This window comes from Stenella coeruleoalba (assembly GCF_951394435.1).
Source record: "Stenella coeruleoalba genome assembly, chromosome: 17".
NCBI classification, from domain to species: Eukaryota; Metazoa; Chordata; class Mammalia; order Artiodactyla; family Delphinidae; genus Stenella; species Stenella coeruleoalba.
In genome coordinates, this window is record NC_137163.1 from 20,994,942 (window position 1) to 21,009,170 (window position 14,229).

General features: G+C 41.0%; 1 protein-coding gene across 1 annotated transcript; it reads right to left on the reverse strand.

Moving 5' to 3' along the window:
* Positions 1-5,709: 5,709 nt before the first annotated feature.
* Positions 5,710-12,262, reverse strand: UTP23 (UTP23 small subunit processome component). The gene is made up of 3 exons (XM_079901804.1): positions 12,026-12,262; positions 8,408-8,582; positions 5,710-7,214 (listed from the first exon to the last, which is right to left on the reverse strand). Exons 1-3 carry the CDS (start codon positions 12,211-12,213, stop codon positions 6,834-6,836), a joined length of 744 nt encoding a protein of 247 aa, XP_079757930.1. The 5' UTR covers positions 12,214-12,262; the 3' UTR covers positions 5,710-6,833.
* Between the last annotated feature and the right edge of the window lie 1,967 nt (positions 12,263-14,229).

Genomic DNA, 14,229 nt, shown 5'->3' on the forward strand with positions numbered 1-14,229 from the left:
TGTGTGGACATATACTTTCATTTCTCTTGGGTATATACCTAGGAAAGGAATTGCTGATAATACAGTAATTTTATGTTTAAGCATTGGAGGAACTGCCAGCCTGTTTACCAAAGCAGCTGCACTATTTTACACTCCCACCAGCAATGTATGTGGGTTCCCATTTCTCCGCATCCTTGACAACACTTGTTATTTCTTGTCTATTTAATTATAACCCATCTTACTGGGTATGAAATGACATGTAATTTCCATTTGTCTTTTCACCTTCACAATAATTTTATTTGGGCGGTTTTTGTAGGGGAGAAAAAGGTTGTGAAAACTTCTTCTTTTATAATCTTTAAAGATGATGTTAATGCTTAGATGTGATTTTTTTGCCTGATCCCTTCTCACCTCTCTTTATAATAGTACCCTAGTTTTTTCTTTCATGAGGACTATCCCTTATCCACTCTCAGTCTATATAGTTTGAGTAGAGCTGACCTCCTCCCCCCTAGCGCCAGAATGAACACCTGAATCAGGGCTGGCTAATTGGAAACGTTGTATTAGAACAGGGCCTAGTTGCAGAGGAAAACCACACCAGTCATGTGAAAGAGATAATGTAATATAAGCATGTATTAATTATCAAGTTGTTGACCAGGACCCTAAATAGGTAGAAAGAGAACCCTAAAGCCCCTGGACGTACAGCAACTGCAGGAAGCAGCTTCTGCCCTTAAAGCAAGGGGATAAAACGGAAGAGGTGAGAATTACTAAAACAGAAGTGTGGAGAAGCAGCCCTTGGAGTTGAAACCTCGGAGAAGGCAAACTCCAACCCATCGGTGCAGATGTCTCTCAGCTCCGAGGAGGAGCCCCATGGGTCTGGTACCCACACACATCTCAGCAGAATGGGCTCCAGCCCCTTAGTGCTGATGTCTGGCTCTCTGGTGGGGGGAGAGGGGTGGATGCAATAAAGCTGTTTCTGCAAGTGTTGCAAATTGGATTCAGGGACCGTGTTAGTAAGAAACTGCAGCTGCTAGAGTGAAGAAGTGACCCTCGCGAGAGCCCCAAGCAGTCAGGGAGTCTACAGGAAGCTCACAGGAAGCAGCATGTCCTTTCTTCTTCCATCCTCCTTCCAGGTCCTGCCTCAGCGCCCCTCAGTGGCAGAAGCTACAAAAAAGCTGCCACCAGAGAATTGTGGTTTGCAGAGCTCCAGTTCCAGTGCCACAATGTAGAGCATAGAAAGGTGGGCTTGGAGCTGGCACAGGCCACCCCTTTGGCTACTCAGCATCCGTATGCACCCTTCTTTACACATGTAAACTTTCAAACAATTAACTCCCTGTTTCACCTAACATGATGCAACTGTCCTTCATACAAATGAAGGTATCCTCACACTCTTCACAAAATGAGAAGAGGCAAAATCCTAATGGTCATTGTAGCTGTCTTTAGGTTATGTTAATTACCCCCTCAATTTCAATCTCAGTCCCAGATGAAATTCTGTTTCTGAAGACCAAATGGTAAAGTTAACTGCAAATAAAAAACACTTGTAGGGGGTGGGGGAGGGATGGACTGGGCGTTTGGGATTAGTAGATGCAAACTATTTATGTATAGAACGGATACACAAGGCCCTACTGCATAGCACAGGGAACTATATTCAATATACTGGGATAAACCATAATGGAAAAGAGTATAAAAAAGAATGTATATGTGTGTATAACAGAGTCACTTTGCTATACAGCAGGAATTAACACAACATTGTAAATGAACTATACTTCAAAAATAAAAATTAAAAAAACACCTGGGGCTTCCCTGGTGGCACAGTGGTTGAGAGTCCGCCTGCCAATGCAGGGGACGCGGGTTCCTCCCCCGGTCCAGGAAGTTCCCACATGCCGTGGAGCGGCTGGGCTCGTGAGCCATGGCCGCTGAGCCTGCACGTCCGGAGCCTGTGCTCCGCAACGGGAGAGACCACAACAGTGAGAGGCCCGCGTACCTCAAAAAAAAAAAAAAAAAAAAAGAGCAAGATGGAAGCTACTTTTTTTGGGGACCTAGCTTCAGAAGGTACATGCCATCATTTCCATAGTATTAGTATCTATTTGTTATATGGGTCAGCTCTCTCCAGTGTGGAAGAGGACACACAAGCTTATGAATACCAGGAGGTGAGAATTTGGGGGCACCATCTTGGAGGCTGGCTATTGCAACCATGTGTTCCATGTTTCTTTTGATATCAGCCAGAACCTCAATTTGTTCTTTAATTGGTGAAGCAACACAAACCTTCATTCCTGAAGTGTTTGAATACACTGTGGTTCTGCCTCTCTTTGTTTGTAGTAGTTTTTTATTAACATTTACTATCAGATATAGAAGTAATAAGAGGCATCTTAGAGACTCTCCTCAGTTCCAGAAATAGTCCTCTCTACTCTCAGCCTGTAGCAGGAATCTAATTTGCTCTTTGAAATTGGGATCAACTATCCCAGCCAGTAGAGTAACTCTCTTCTCTGCCTGTTGGTTCAGAGGCATAAGAAAGAAACCCCCAAATGACTAGGTGGCAGTCTCATCTTGCAAATGAATGGAATTATTGTTGCATCCTTGGTAGGAGCATTTCACCCTTAGAAACAAGACGTCCAAGCCAGCAGAGCTCAAAGTTGTGACGGGAGGAAGCAAAAATTCTCTGAGTGGGTTATAAAATGTAATAGTGAGAGGATCTCCTCCCATTTCTATCCTGGACCCATGTATTCTAGGTATGGAAGAGACACACCATATATTGACCTCTGGTTCAAAGTTTATACTGCATCTTGTAAGAGAATATCCATCCTTTCAAGGTGTTGTCTCCAAACTGGCATTACTTACATAATGATGTATTATAGCAAGACCATTTAATACCACAAATTCCTTGATTAGAAGCAGTGTTGGCAGAATACCATGATGGCAAACAGGCATTTTGTTAAGTGATACTGACAGAAGCATTATGGGAAAGAAAAGAAAACTCATATACAGAACAGACTGTGTTCCATTAAGGATAAATTTCTATTCCCTCCATGATGGAAAGAATCCAGTGTAATCAACCTGCCAGCAGGTGGCTGACGGGTTCCTGTCCCCTCCCCACCAGAATGGTGCCATACTGTGGGCTGTGTTGTTCTCAGCAGTAGTGATAACTAGGTCAGGGATGTTGTTGAAGCCCATGCATAGTCCCCATTTTGTCACCATAGCCACTTTTTTCATGGGCCCAGTGAACAAGCACTCAGCGGCGGGAAAAGACATCTAACTGACATCTATAGAAAGTGCCATTCTGTCCACCTGATTTTTGAGAGCCTCCTCTGCAGTGAATGCCTATTGATGGATTTTCACATGCGACACAATTATCTTCATACTTTGTGCCCATTCTAAAAGATCCATCTATATACTTTTTCACCACACATCTTTCTCACAAACCTTCCAGTCCTATTCTTTCCAAGTCCCTAACTTGACTAACATGTTTGTAGTACTTGCACCTTCCTGCTCATCAGAGTCAATCTGCGTAATCCCATCAATGTAGTGGGTCAGTGTGACATTGTGTGGAATATCAAGATGCTCATGATCTCCACAGACTATACTATGGCTGAAGGCAAATGAGCTGACTTAGCATGAAACAAGACTGTAAAGGTATACTATTGACCCTGTCAAGGAAAAACAAACGGATTTTTGGTGGTGGTCCTAGCAAATTGTTAAAAATAGAAGGAGAGAAAAAAAAAAAAGGATTTTCCACATGAGGTGCCAGGAGCTGTGTTGATTTGTTCCAGCGAAGATATTACATCTGGAAGAGGTCCTGCAAATGAGTTACCCTCTGATTAACATTAAAATAATCTAGTCATGCTTCAAGACCCATCTGCCTTCTGCACAGACCAAATAGATGTGTTAAATGGAGATGAAATAAGAGTCAACATTTCTGCATCATTCAAGTATTTGGTGATGGTAGTAATCCCTGCAATCCCTCCAAAGATGTCTTATTCTTTTGGTTTACTATCCTGGTAGGGAAGAGAAATTCCAATAGCTTCCCTTTGACCCTTCATACTCTAATGACCCTTCATAAATGAGAGAGCTAATACAGGGACACAATCAGTTGCCTAGTATGTCTTTAAGTTGCACATTCTGGAACTGGAGAAAAAACACAGGGTGGGCTCACGGACCTACTGTGATTCAAACTTGGCATGTAACTCAATTTATCACCTGACCACCATAAAACTCCATTTTGAATGTTGGACCAGTTGCATTTTGAAACCCTAGCAATCAGCATCAATTCAGAGTCAGGGTGTAGTAATCTCCAAAAGTTCTAGATATTTCTATTCCCCAAAGCACATTCACTCTAGAAAATGGCCACAGGTCCCTTTGGGGAAGGCTTCACGCGGACTTCAGTAGTTGTGGCTCGCGGGCTCTAGAGCGCAGGCTTAGTAGTTGTGGTTCACAGGCCTAGTTGCTCCGCAGCATGTGGGATCTTCCTGGACTAGGGCTCAAACCCATGTCCCCTGCATTCTTAACCACTGCGCCACCACGGAAGTCCCTGCATTTTATTTTTTATATTTTAACTTAAAAATTACTATTTTATAAAAGTGAGTTGACTTTTCCAGCTCTCCAGTTTGGACTCTAATAATAGGCAATCAAATAGCACTGAATAAATATAAACCTTGTTAAAAATACCTAAAATTTGTGCATTTGATATTGAAACAAGTATCATCAGTGTACATCTCACTTGCTTTATCACTTCATCTACACTTGATTTGCTAATCTTAACTCTTGTCATGATTGAAAAGTTATTTCTCCTCACAAGAACTACAGAACTATATTCACTTTTTTCCAGTACCTTTGCTTTCCTTTGAAAAAAATGTTCCTACCATTAAGAATTTAAACCAGAATCATGAAATGACAATAGAAAACACTCATCTGGCTTGACAGGTAATATAGCCTGTGTGGTCCTCCTGGTGTAAAGCTAAAATTCCACCTTCCACCAAAAAAGCACCTCTTGAATTCAACTGAGAATGACATTTCTACAGGAATAAATCTGAATTTTCTCATATTTAAGAAGTTATTTATTTTAGCCATAAATAAGAACTTATTCATGACGTACTTCATACATGATCATGATATTCTAAGGATACAGATTAGAAACACTATTTGAAGGTATCACAGGCAGCTGAAAGGAGCTACTGAACAATCTGACAACTTTACACTTCAAACTTACAGGGTTACTTTAATTTTGGCCTGAAGGATGATTAAAACAATTGGGGAGGGGGCCGAAAAAGAAAAGCTTGATTATTCAATTCCTAATTGAATTAACCCTTTAGACAGTTTTGTTAAAATTTATTTATTTTTGGCTGCGTTGGGTCTTCGCTGCTGCATGCAGGCTTTCTCTAGTTGCGGCGAGGGGGGCTACTCTTCATTGCGGTGCGTGGGCTTCTCATTGCAGTGGCTTCTCTCATTGTGGAGCATGGGCTCGAGGCGCGCAGGCTTAGTAGTTGTGGCACACGGGCTCAGTAGGTGTTGCTCGCGAGCGCTAGAGTGCAGGCTCAGTAGTTGTGGTGCATAGTTGCTCCACAGCATGTGGGATCTTCCCTCACCAGGGACCGAACCCATGTCCCCTACATTGGCAGGCGGATTCTTAACCACTGTGCCACCAGGGAAGCCCCACCTTTAGACATTTTTAAAGTAAAAAGAGTATTATTTTGGAATTTTTGCCATTTAAGATAACAGTTACATCTAAAAGAAAATCGTCCTCCAGAACTCAAAAAAAGGGATTTTTTTCTACCTAGGACCTTATAAACAATTAAGTTCTCAAGAAAAATTGAGAGAAATGATTTTTCAACAAAGAATTCTTTATCTTGCTAGATTATGAGTGCAAAAAATACAGGTTTAGACACACTGGTTGAGCCTCAAAAAATGTACCTCCTACACACTCTATGTTCCACCACAGCAGAAGAGGAAATCAAGAATGAGTAGAATGAAGAATCTAGGCTACAGAAGTGACAAAGTAGATTCTCTGGATAAGGACAGGAAATGTCTGGGTGATAGCTGAGCAACATGCTTGACAGAAAACCTTTCCACATTGGAGGACAGAGGGCTGTCTCCAGAAGTATTCCAGGGGTAAGAAATGACCTGATATTATATTGAAAATTATGAGATCCTTTCCAGAGTTACTGGAGAATATAGTAAGATCAAGTCAGAGGCTAGAAGAAAATGAGACCATTATTAACTTCTGGAATAACAAAAAAGTAACATAATCAACCATAGCAGGCTACTTGGTTTAGCGGTAAACAGAGTTTATAGTCATCAAAATGAAAATACTGAATTTGGGATGTATAAAGATTGAAATATTAATATATTAGAAAAATGGTGGAGTAAAATAAGTAAGCAAAATTTCTACTCTTTCTAGTAGGAAGTCAATAAATAATGGGCAGATCCAAAGGTAGCAGCAGATTCATTTTATTTGGAAATGTACATGTAAATTCTAAAACCACTACATGAGTTGAAAGAGAAAGTTTCCTTTGTGAATGTGAAAAAGGGATTACCTCTTTTTTGTCACAAGTGTTTTGGTACTATATGATTTTTTTAAACTATCTGCATATAATGTTGGAGGGTGGTGGGCAGCAGTAAGACAGAAAGAGACAACAGTTTTACATTAAAAAACAACCTCCAAATTCTCTAAGAAAAGTGAACATGATCACACCTAACTCCATCCATTCTGGGTTTTTTTTTTTTTAACAAATAATTTTATACAAAGGCTTGTGGGTCAATATTCATTTACAAAAATAAGTTTAGTCTTTTAACATAAGTACTTCCACAGTTTCAAAAAGAAATTCATTTTCATATTTGCATGTCTTTAAAAGTATCCAAAGGACTCATTACCCTTCTGCATTCTGCTTTTCAGAAAGTATTTTTGAGGTAGATCTGTTTCGGATTCTTTTTTTTCTTTTCTTTTCAGAGGCAGATGAGTTTGTATCCTGTGTTTTTTTCTTTTTCTTCAAACAGCTAAGAGGATTAGGGCCACTTATTTTCTTGCGCTTTTTTTTTCTTCTCTGTTCAGGGTCTTTTACTAAACCCTGTTCCTCTTTGAGTTGCTTGATACTTTGTTTCTCTTGCCCTGAGACAAGCTGACCTGACTCTACTGCTTTAGCAAATGCAATTGTTTTTGGAGAAGGTTTGTCCAAGACTATAGTGTTCTGAATAATGAACATGAGAGGAATTCCAGGCTTTTTCTTTACTTTCATAGACAAATTCTGATCCTATTAAAAACAAAAATAGAACTATTTACTTCAAATATATCAATTGAATCAGATGCCTTAAAGAGATTTCTAAGAACTTAAAGTGGGCTATATTGAAAATAAAAGAGATCCCAGGTTTTACTTTTCAAATCAGTTAGGTCTTACTAATGGGAGTATATTTTATGATAAAGAAAGGAAGAAAAACATAAAAACTGACCACAGTTAAGTGGCAACAATGTGAATGGGATTTATCAATATTTTATATTGATCAATATTCTAAGACCATAAATTTTCTAGGACCTCGAATTACAAACTAATGCAAAGGTAAATATACTAGGTGATGGTCCTCATTTCTACTCTGAGATATGTTTCAGAAAGGGTCAAGAATGCTCACAGAGGGCTTCCCTGGTGGCGCAGTGGTTAAGAGTCCGCCTGCCGATGCAGGGGACACGGGTTCGTGCCCCGGTCTGGGAAGATCCCACATGCCGCGGAGCGGCTGGGCCCGTGAGCCGTGGCCGCTGAGCCTGCGCGTCCGGAGCCTGTGCTCCGCAACGGGAGAGGCCACAACAGTGAGAGGCCCGCGTACCACAAAAAAAAAAAAAAGAATGCTCACAGAGATTGAAAGAATAGAAATAAAGTTGGAATTAGCTGATTCAGATTCTAGACTCAGCTCTGCTTCTAATTGTGTAATTTTATAATCCTACAAGCAAATTTAAGGAAATCTGTATGTGTGTGAGCTTATTCATTAATATTGACCCTGAGAGTCTCTCCTCCCCTGCTTCCCAGTCTTTAAAAGCCTGAAACAGTTCCATACTGGTGGTATAGTCTCAAACAATATGAAACACGACTTTCTAAGAAAGAATATGAAACACGGGAACGTGAAAAAACATGCATAAACATAAAATGTAAAATCTTTGCTCTACTTCCCTTCCCTTCAAGAGCCCCAAAACATATCATCACATCTGTCAATAATTTTTATTTTACAAAAGGAAACTTCAGTAATTTAGAAGAAAATCATTATGCTTAATGTTCTCTCCTCAAATTCTGAAATGACAATTGCTTTTGTTGACTACAAATTAACCTGAAAGCGTGCATTTTAAAAAGTTGAAACACTTAAAACCACTTCCACCTAATTTTTTCTAATGATAAATAGCTCCATATGGAGTATAAATAGAAATAATTAAGATTGACTCTGGTTTTAAAAGTGGTATCACCTGTGTTGCCACAAAATAATGGTGAGGATTCCCATCTTCCACCATGGAAAGCAGACATTCTGATCCACTCACTGAATTCTTGAAATGGGGACAGTTTCGAACCTGGCATTTTTGTGCAATCAGCTTTGCCCCATATAAGTCCTTTCCCAATGTTTCCAACTCTTTTAACACACACCTGAAAAAAAGAAGTTATTAGCAGCTCACAATTATAACAGACGCATATCTGTTGTTCACATAAATAATAAAAAAAATACCCAATTCTTCTTTTTAAACTACAAACCATACATTAAGCATTTCACTCTTAAAAGACCCGAAAAATGCATACACCAAGTAGAAGGAACATAATAAACAGTTAACATGTACTGAGCATTTATGTGCAGGCAGCATGCTAACTGCCTTTACATAAATTCTCGCTTATCTCAAAACAGCCCTACAAAGTTGGGCAGCTTACTTTATTTTTTTTCTACTTTTATTCTATTTATTTTTATTAATTTTTCTTGGAGTATGGTTGCTTTACAATGTTGTGTTAGCTCCCACTGCAAAAAATGAATCAGCCACACACATACAGATATCCCCTCCCTTCTGGACTTCCCTCCCATTCAGATTAGCACAGTGCATAAGGTAGAGATCCCTGTGCTATACAGTATGAGGGCAGCTTACTGTAAAATTATCCTTATTTTAGAACACCTCATTCTGAGAGATTTCAAGTAACATGCCCAAATTCAAACAACTAATAAGAGGTAGAGTTGAAATGTGAATCTAAGTAGATTGACGATAGATGCTTTGGACCAACCACAGTGCTACAGGTTTCTCCTTCAAGTGCAAATCGGTGCACCTTCAGAATATTTTCAGCTTAGAAAAGTAAACATTCTCAAGTCACTGGCGTGTTTAAAAACAATCACAACTTTCTTTCACTTTGCATTTTCATATTAATATCAGGCAATGTTTTTCAAAGTGTCATCTATAAACTACCCCTATCGGAATGACACAGTGATATTAATTTCTAGCTCCTTTCTCATCCCCAAATCTGAACTCCTTGTGGAGTCAAACATTAGCATCTTAATAAGCTCCCCAGGTACTTCCTCTTAAACATTACGACGAGAACTACTGAGTCAAAGATTTCTCAACCTTAGCCAGCCCTTGCCTGATTCTACCTTGCCTCACCCGCTTTATCACACCATTAGTTTTTGATTTTTTTAATAGATTTTGCTTCTAAAGTCATCCATTTTGAGTTTCAGGCCTAAATTGCCAACTACTTATTGAATATTTCTTGTGGATGGCCCGCCATCAGCTCTTTGTCAAATTCGCGATGTCTAAAATCAAACTACTTTCCTGCCTCCAGACTTCTCCAGGGCTTGCTACCTCTTTGAATTTATTATCTTCTCAGATACTGTTTCGAAATCAGAAATCCTATTTAACCTTTGCTTCCTCACTCCTACCCCTGCCCCTACCCCATCAGTGGTAGTCCTATCTCAGCTGTTGGAATCTACCTCTGTAACGTCTCCTTGTGAAATTCCCACCTCTCCTCTCTCAGGTTCAGGCTCCCATTATTTCTTGACTAGACAACCACAAACAAAACGTGCATGTCTTCATTCTCTTGCTTCTTCTTCTTCTTCTTGCTCTTCATTCTCTTGCTTCTCCAACTTACCCCTCACATAGCTGCAGTTATCTTTTCTAGAAGATACTTATCAGGTCTGATAGCATTTATCTCTTGATACACACCAAGAATTGACAATAATATGCTTTAAAATAAACTAGCAGTAACTTATTCTTAAATGAATAAGAATGACCATGTTGGGACTTCCCTGGCGGTCCAGTGGTTAAGAATCCACCTTCCAATGCAGGGGACGCAGGTTCCATCCCTGGTCAGGGAACTAAGATCCCACATGCTGCAGGGCAACTAAGCCCACGAGCCACAACTAGAGAGAAGCCTGCACGCCTCAACGAAAGATCCCACATGCTGCAACTAAGACCCACCCGAGGTAGCCAAAAAAAAAGAATGGCCATGTAAATAATTGCAATAACTGGGTGACAGACGTTTCGTTATACTATTCTATTTTTGTGTATGTATAAAATATCCCATAAGTTAAAATAAATTCTTTAGGGGGAAAAATGCTGCAGAATATAATTTCATGCAGTACTTCTCAACCTTTTTTATATTACAGCCCTGTATTAAAAATGTTAATATTTCTATGGCAGACAGGGGTAAGTGGACAAGGCTTGTAGCCAGAAGCAATCAACTCTGGGGCACACACCATCTGAGAACTTGTCTGGGAGCTCTGAAGGAGATGGGGATCAAAACTTAGGGGGTAACTATGACCCATTTGAGGCTCTGCTTGAATGAAACCCACATGAAGTTCTGAATATAGAAAGCTGTTCATGGAGTAGTGTTATGTGAGAAAAGCAGGCCATTAATATCACATGCAGAGTAAGAGCCCATTCGTGTGTGTGTGTGTGTGTGTGTGTGTGTGTGTGTGTGTGTGTGTAAAGAACTGGATGATACACCACATGCTAACAGTGGTCAGTCACTGGTGTGGTATTATAGGTCATTTAAATTTTCTCTGTTCACTTTTTAAAGGAAATATTCTACAAAGGAAAAAAAAACAAAACTAAGTTTATGAATAGTAGTTCTTCATTATGCAGACTCAACTTATCTTCTTATCAGCTTCTTTCCCAAATATACGCTGTGCTCTAATCTCTTTCCCTGGCATTTCACAACTCCACTCCACTCCTTTGTTCAAGAGGTCCCTACAAGTCACTTCTCTTTTCTTTCACTCAAAAAATGTCCTTCCCCTCAGAACTGAACCGTGACTGGGCTCAAAAGTTATCTCCTCTGTGGAACCTTCCTTGATTCCATCTTTCCTCCAGTCAACCCCCCAAGATTCCATCTTAGGTGTTTGAAGAAGTGAGGAAACTAGGGGTCAAAACACACCAATTAGAGGTTGATTTATGCACTTCGCTGGCCATACGGGCTGGGAGATCGTCCTGTTCACCAAGTTATCCTCTGCTAGAGCAGTGCTTGGCGTATGGCTGGTGCTCAATAAACACAGCTGAATAAACAAATGACCTTGCACAAAGTTAGGAAACATCGAGTCCTGACTTATCTTTCTGGGAATCGAAGATATTACATCATGGGGCAGTTGTGAAGCTTGAAAAATTCTTAAACTGGGAAAAGCTATGCAAACAACAAGCAATCACTTAGAGGATACAGGTCTGAGATACCAATAAACGCTCTACACCTCGTCCGACTTATAGGAAGTGTGTTAAGTAGTTACGAGCTTTTTTCTACAAATGAGTAACCCAAGGCTCAGAGAGGTTAAGTAACTTGTCCGAAATCACAAAGCTGGTAGAACTGGGCCCAATACTGGAAACCAGGTCGAACGGCAAAGCACGTGTTCTTAGCCTCCAGGTTAAGATGAATACTCGCCGGACCTTATACTGTCTATCTACTTGGTAGATACTCGCCCACCCTCCTTAGCGGTCCCGCTGAACTGTCAGCTCCGCGTGGGCGGCGCGCTTTGCCCCTCGAGGGCTCCCAATGGATGCCTGCGAGCAGCGGCCTCGCCTCTACCGCACCCGCGGGGCCCCCGCGCCTCCACCCGGACCAGCCAGGCCCACCTGGTGGTGCACAGCTGAATCTCCCCCATGAGGTAGCGGGGCAGCTGCTCCCGCAGCTGGATGCGGCCCCGCAAAGCCGCCTGACAGAAGGTGCCGTCCAGCAGGATCTGGTACGGCTCGCGGACCCCAAAATTGTTGCGGAAGAAGCCAAGATGCTTCTTGGCGTGTTTCTGCCTCGTGATCTTCATGCCTGGCTTTCCCGGAGCGAGCCACCGGACCAGAAAGCAGCAGCGAACTCCCCCCACACAGCCCGCTATCGGCAAGACGGGCTTCTCCCGGAAATGAAGAACCCTTGGCCCCGGAAGCAAACGCCCCATCTGTGGGCCTGGTTTACGTCACTCCCAAACGAGAGCGCGCTTTACCCGGTGCCCGCGCTTTAAGGGACACGCCCTCGGGGGCGGAGCTTGTCTGTAAGTGGGAAAACGACTAAGTGCTCGATTAGAGGCGCACATGCGCAGTCATGGTCCAGGTTAAAAAAAATACACACTGCCTCTTGCGCGTTACCTGGCACGGCGTCTGAAAAATCCACGGTATAATAATAATCAGTGAAAATATTGAGCCTTAATATGTCCTAGGCACTGTTCTAGGTAATATACCTTATATTTTTCCCTTTAATGTTAATAATTCTCAAATGAGGGAAGAAAGCGACCAAAGTATATTGGGCGACTATGATTGGGCAGGTTTGTAGTGATTGCCTTCCTATAAAGAAGTTAAGCACGTTTACTAAGGGCACGTGGTTCTTTAGTGTCAGAACTATCACCGGAACTCAGGTTGCCTGCCTGAAGTTCAAATATTCTTGCACTCCCCCTCACCTCCCGCACACATTCCCGCCATAGGACCACTCCCACTGAAGAGCCAAATGTCAGGGCAAAAAGTCCTCATCGTTTTGCATTTCCTCTTCTCCTGGAGACCATCCTAAATCACTCGCATGGAGTGTTTCCGGAAGACTTATTCAAGAACTTCGTTTTCCAAGAGTCAGTGTCCCTAAACTAGAGTGCTAATTCTGCCCCTCACCCAAGCCATTTGACCTTGAGCAACTCCCCAAGAAACGGGTTCAGCTTCCTCACTGTCAAATAGGTTGGCAGGACTAGATGAGTTTTAAGAACGCTTTTTATGTCTATAGTCTCTGAGGTAGGAGAACGACATACTGGGCTACTAACAGGGAGGTACAAAGCTGACCGAAAGTTTAGAAATTACTTGCTCAACTTGATTAATGAAGAGAGTAAATCTGAAAATTTTGAGTTCCCCCGTGGCTAACTGCCACATATCCACTTCAATTCTAGGCAAAATAACCAAAGAATGGGGAGTATGGAATTTTGCATTTTTTCTTCTGGCCTGGAATCTGTCCCAAATCTCGTTTTAGCTAAAGATTGAGAGAAAGAACCAATGCAGAAAAATAACTTACAAAGTGATCGAGATGTGTTATTTGCATTTGGGGTTTTATTTGAAGATATAGATTTATGAAATTGGAACCAAAATCTTCTATAATGTTAACCCTGTCTTGATTCACAGCACAACACCCCTTAGATGACTGCTTTCATTTAACTGAAAATAAATTTAGGAATTGGAAGACATGAAGAGTTATTGTAGGATTGGATTTATGGTTCTTGAGTATAATTGCTCATGACCTTCCAATCTGAATACTCTCTTTATCCCTGTGTGCCAACACCCCACTCTGACTATAATCCCGCCAAAGACAGAAAATATACTATCCCAGCCTTGCAAAACAGTTAAAACAGTTTTAAAAACAGGCTCACAGATTTATCTACCAGCTCCATCCTGTTAGCCACGTTTCACTACTAAGAAAAATGAGGTTCAGGACTAGGGATTTGAGTCATACTCTAGTTTTTTTGTGTTTTTTTTTTTAATTTACTGGACTGTAGCATTTTTTTCAAGCTCTATGTATATGACAGTGCTATTTACACAACTGACCCGTATTTCACAAATAAGAAGACAGTCTATACTGCTGATTATCAAATCTAAAACAGAATTTTCTGTTACAGCAGTGTTTCTCAAAACATGATCCTGGGACCTGCAGAAAAGTTCTTAGTGTGCTTGTTTAATATGCCCATTTCTGATTCAAAACAAGTACTGAGGGAGAGGGATACTAATCAGAGAGGAAGTGACATTTATTACAATATCCCCAAGTCATTTATTATGCATATTGGTGTTCCAGAAGGACTGTCTGCAGTAAAGCATCACTG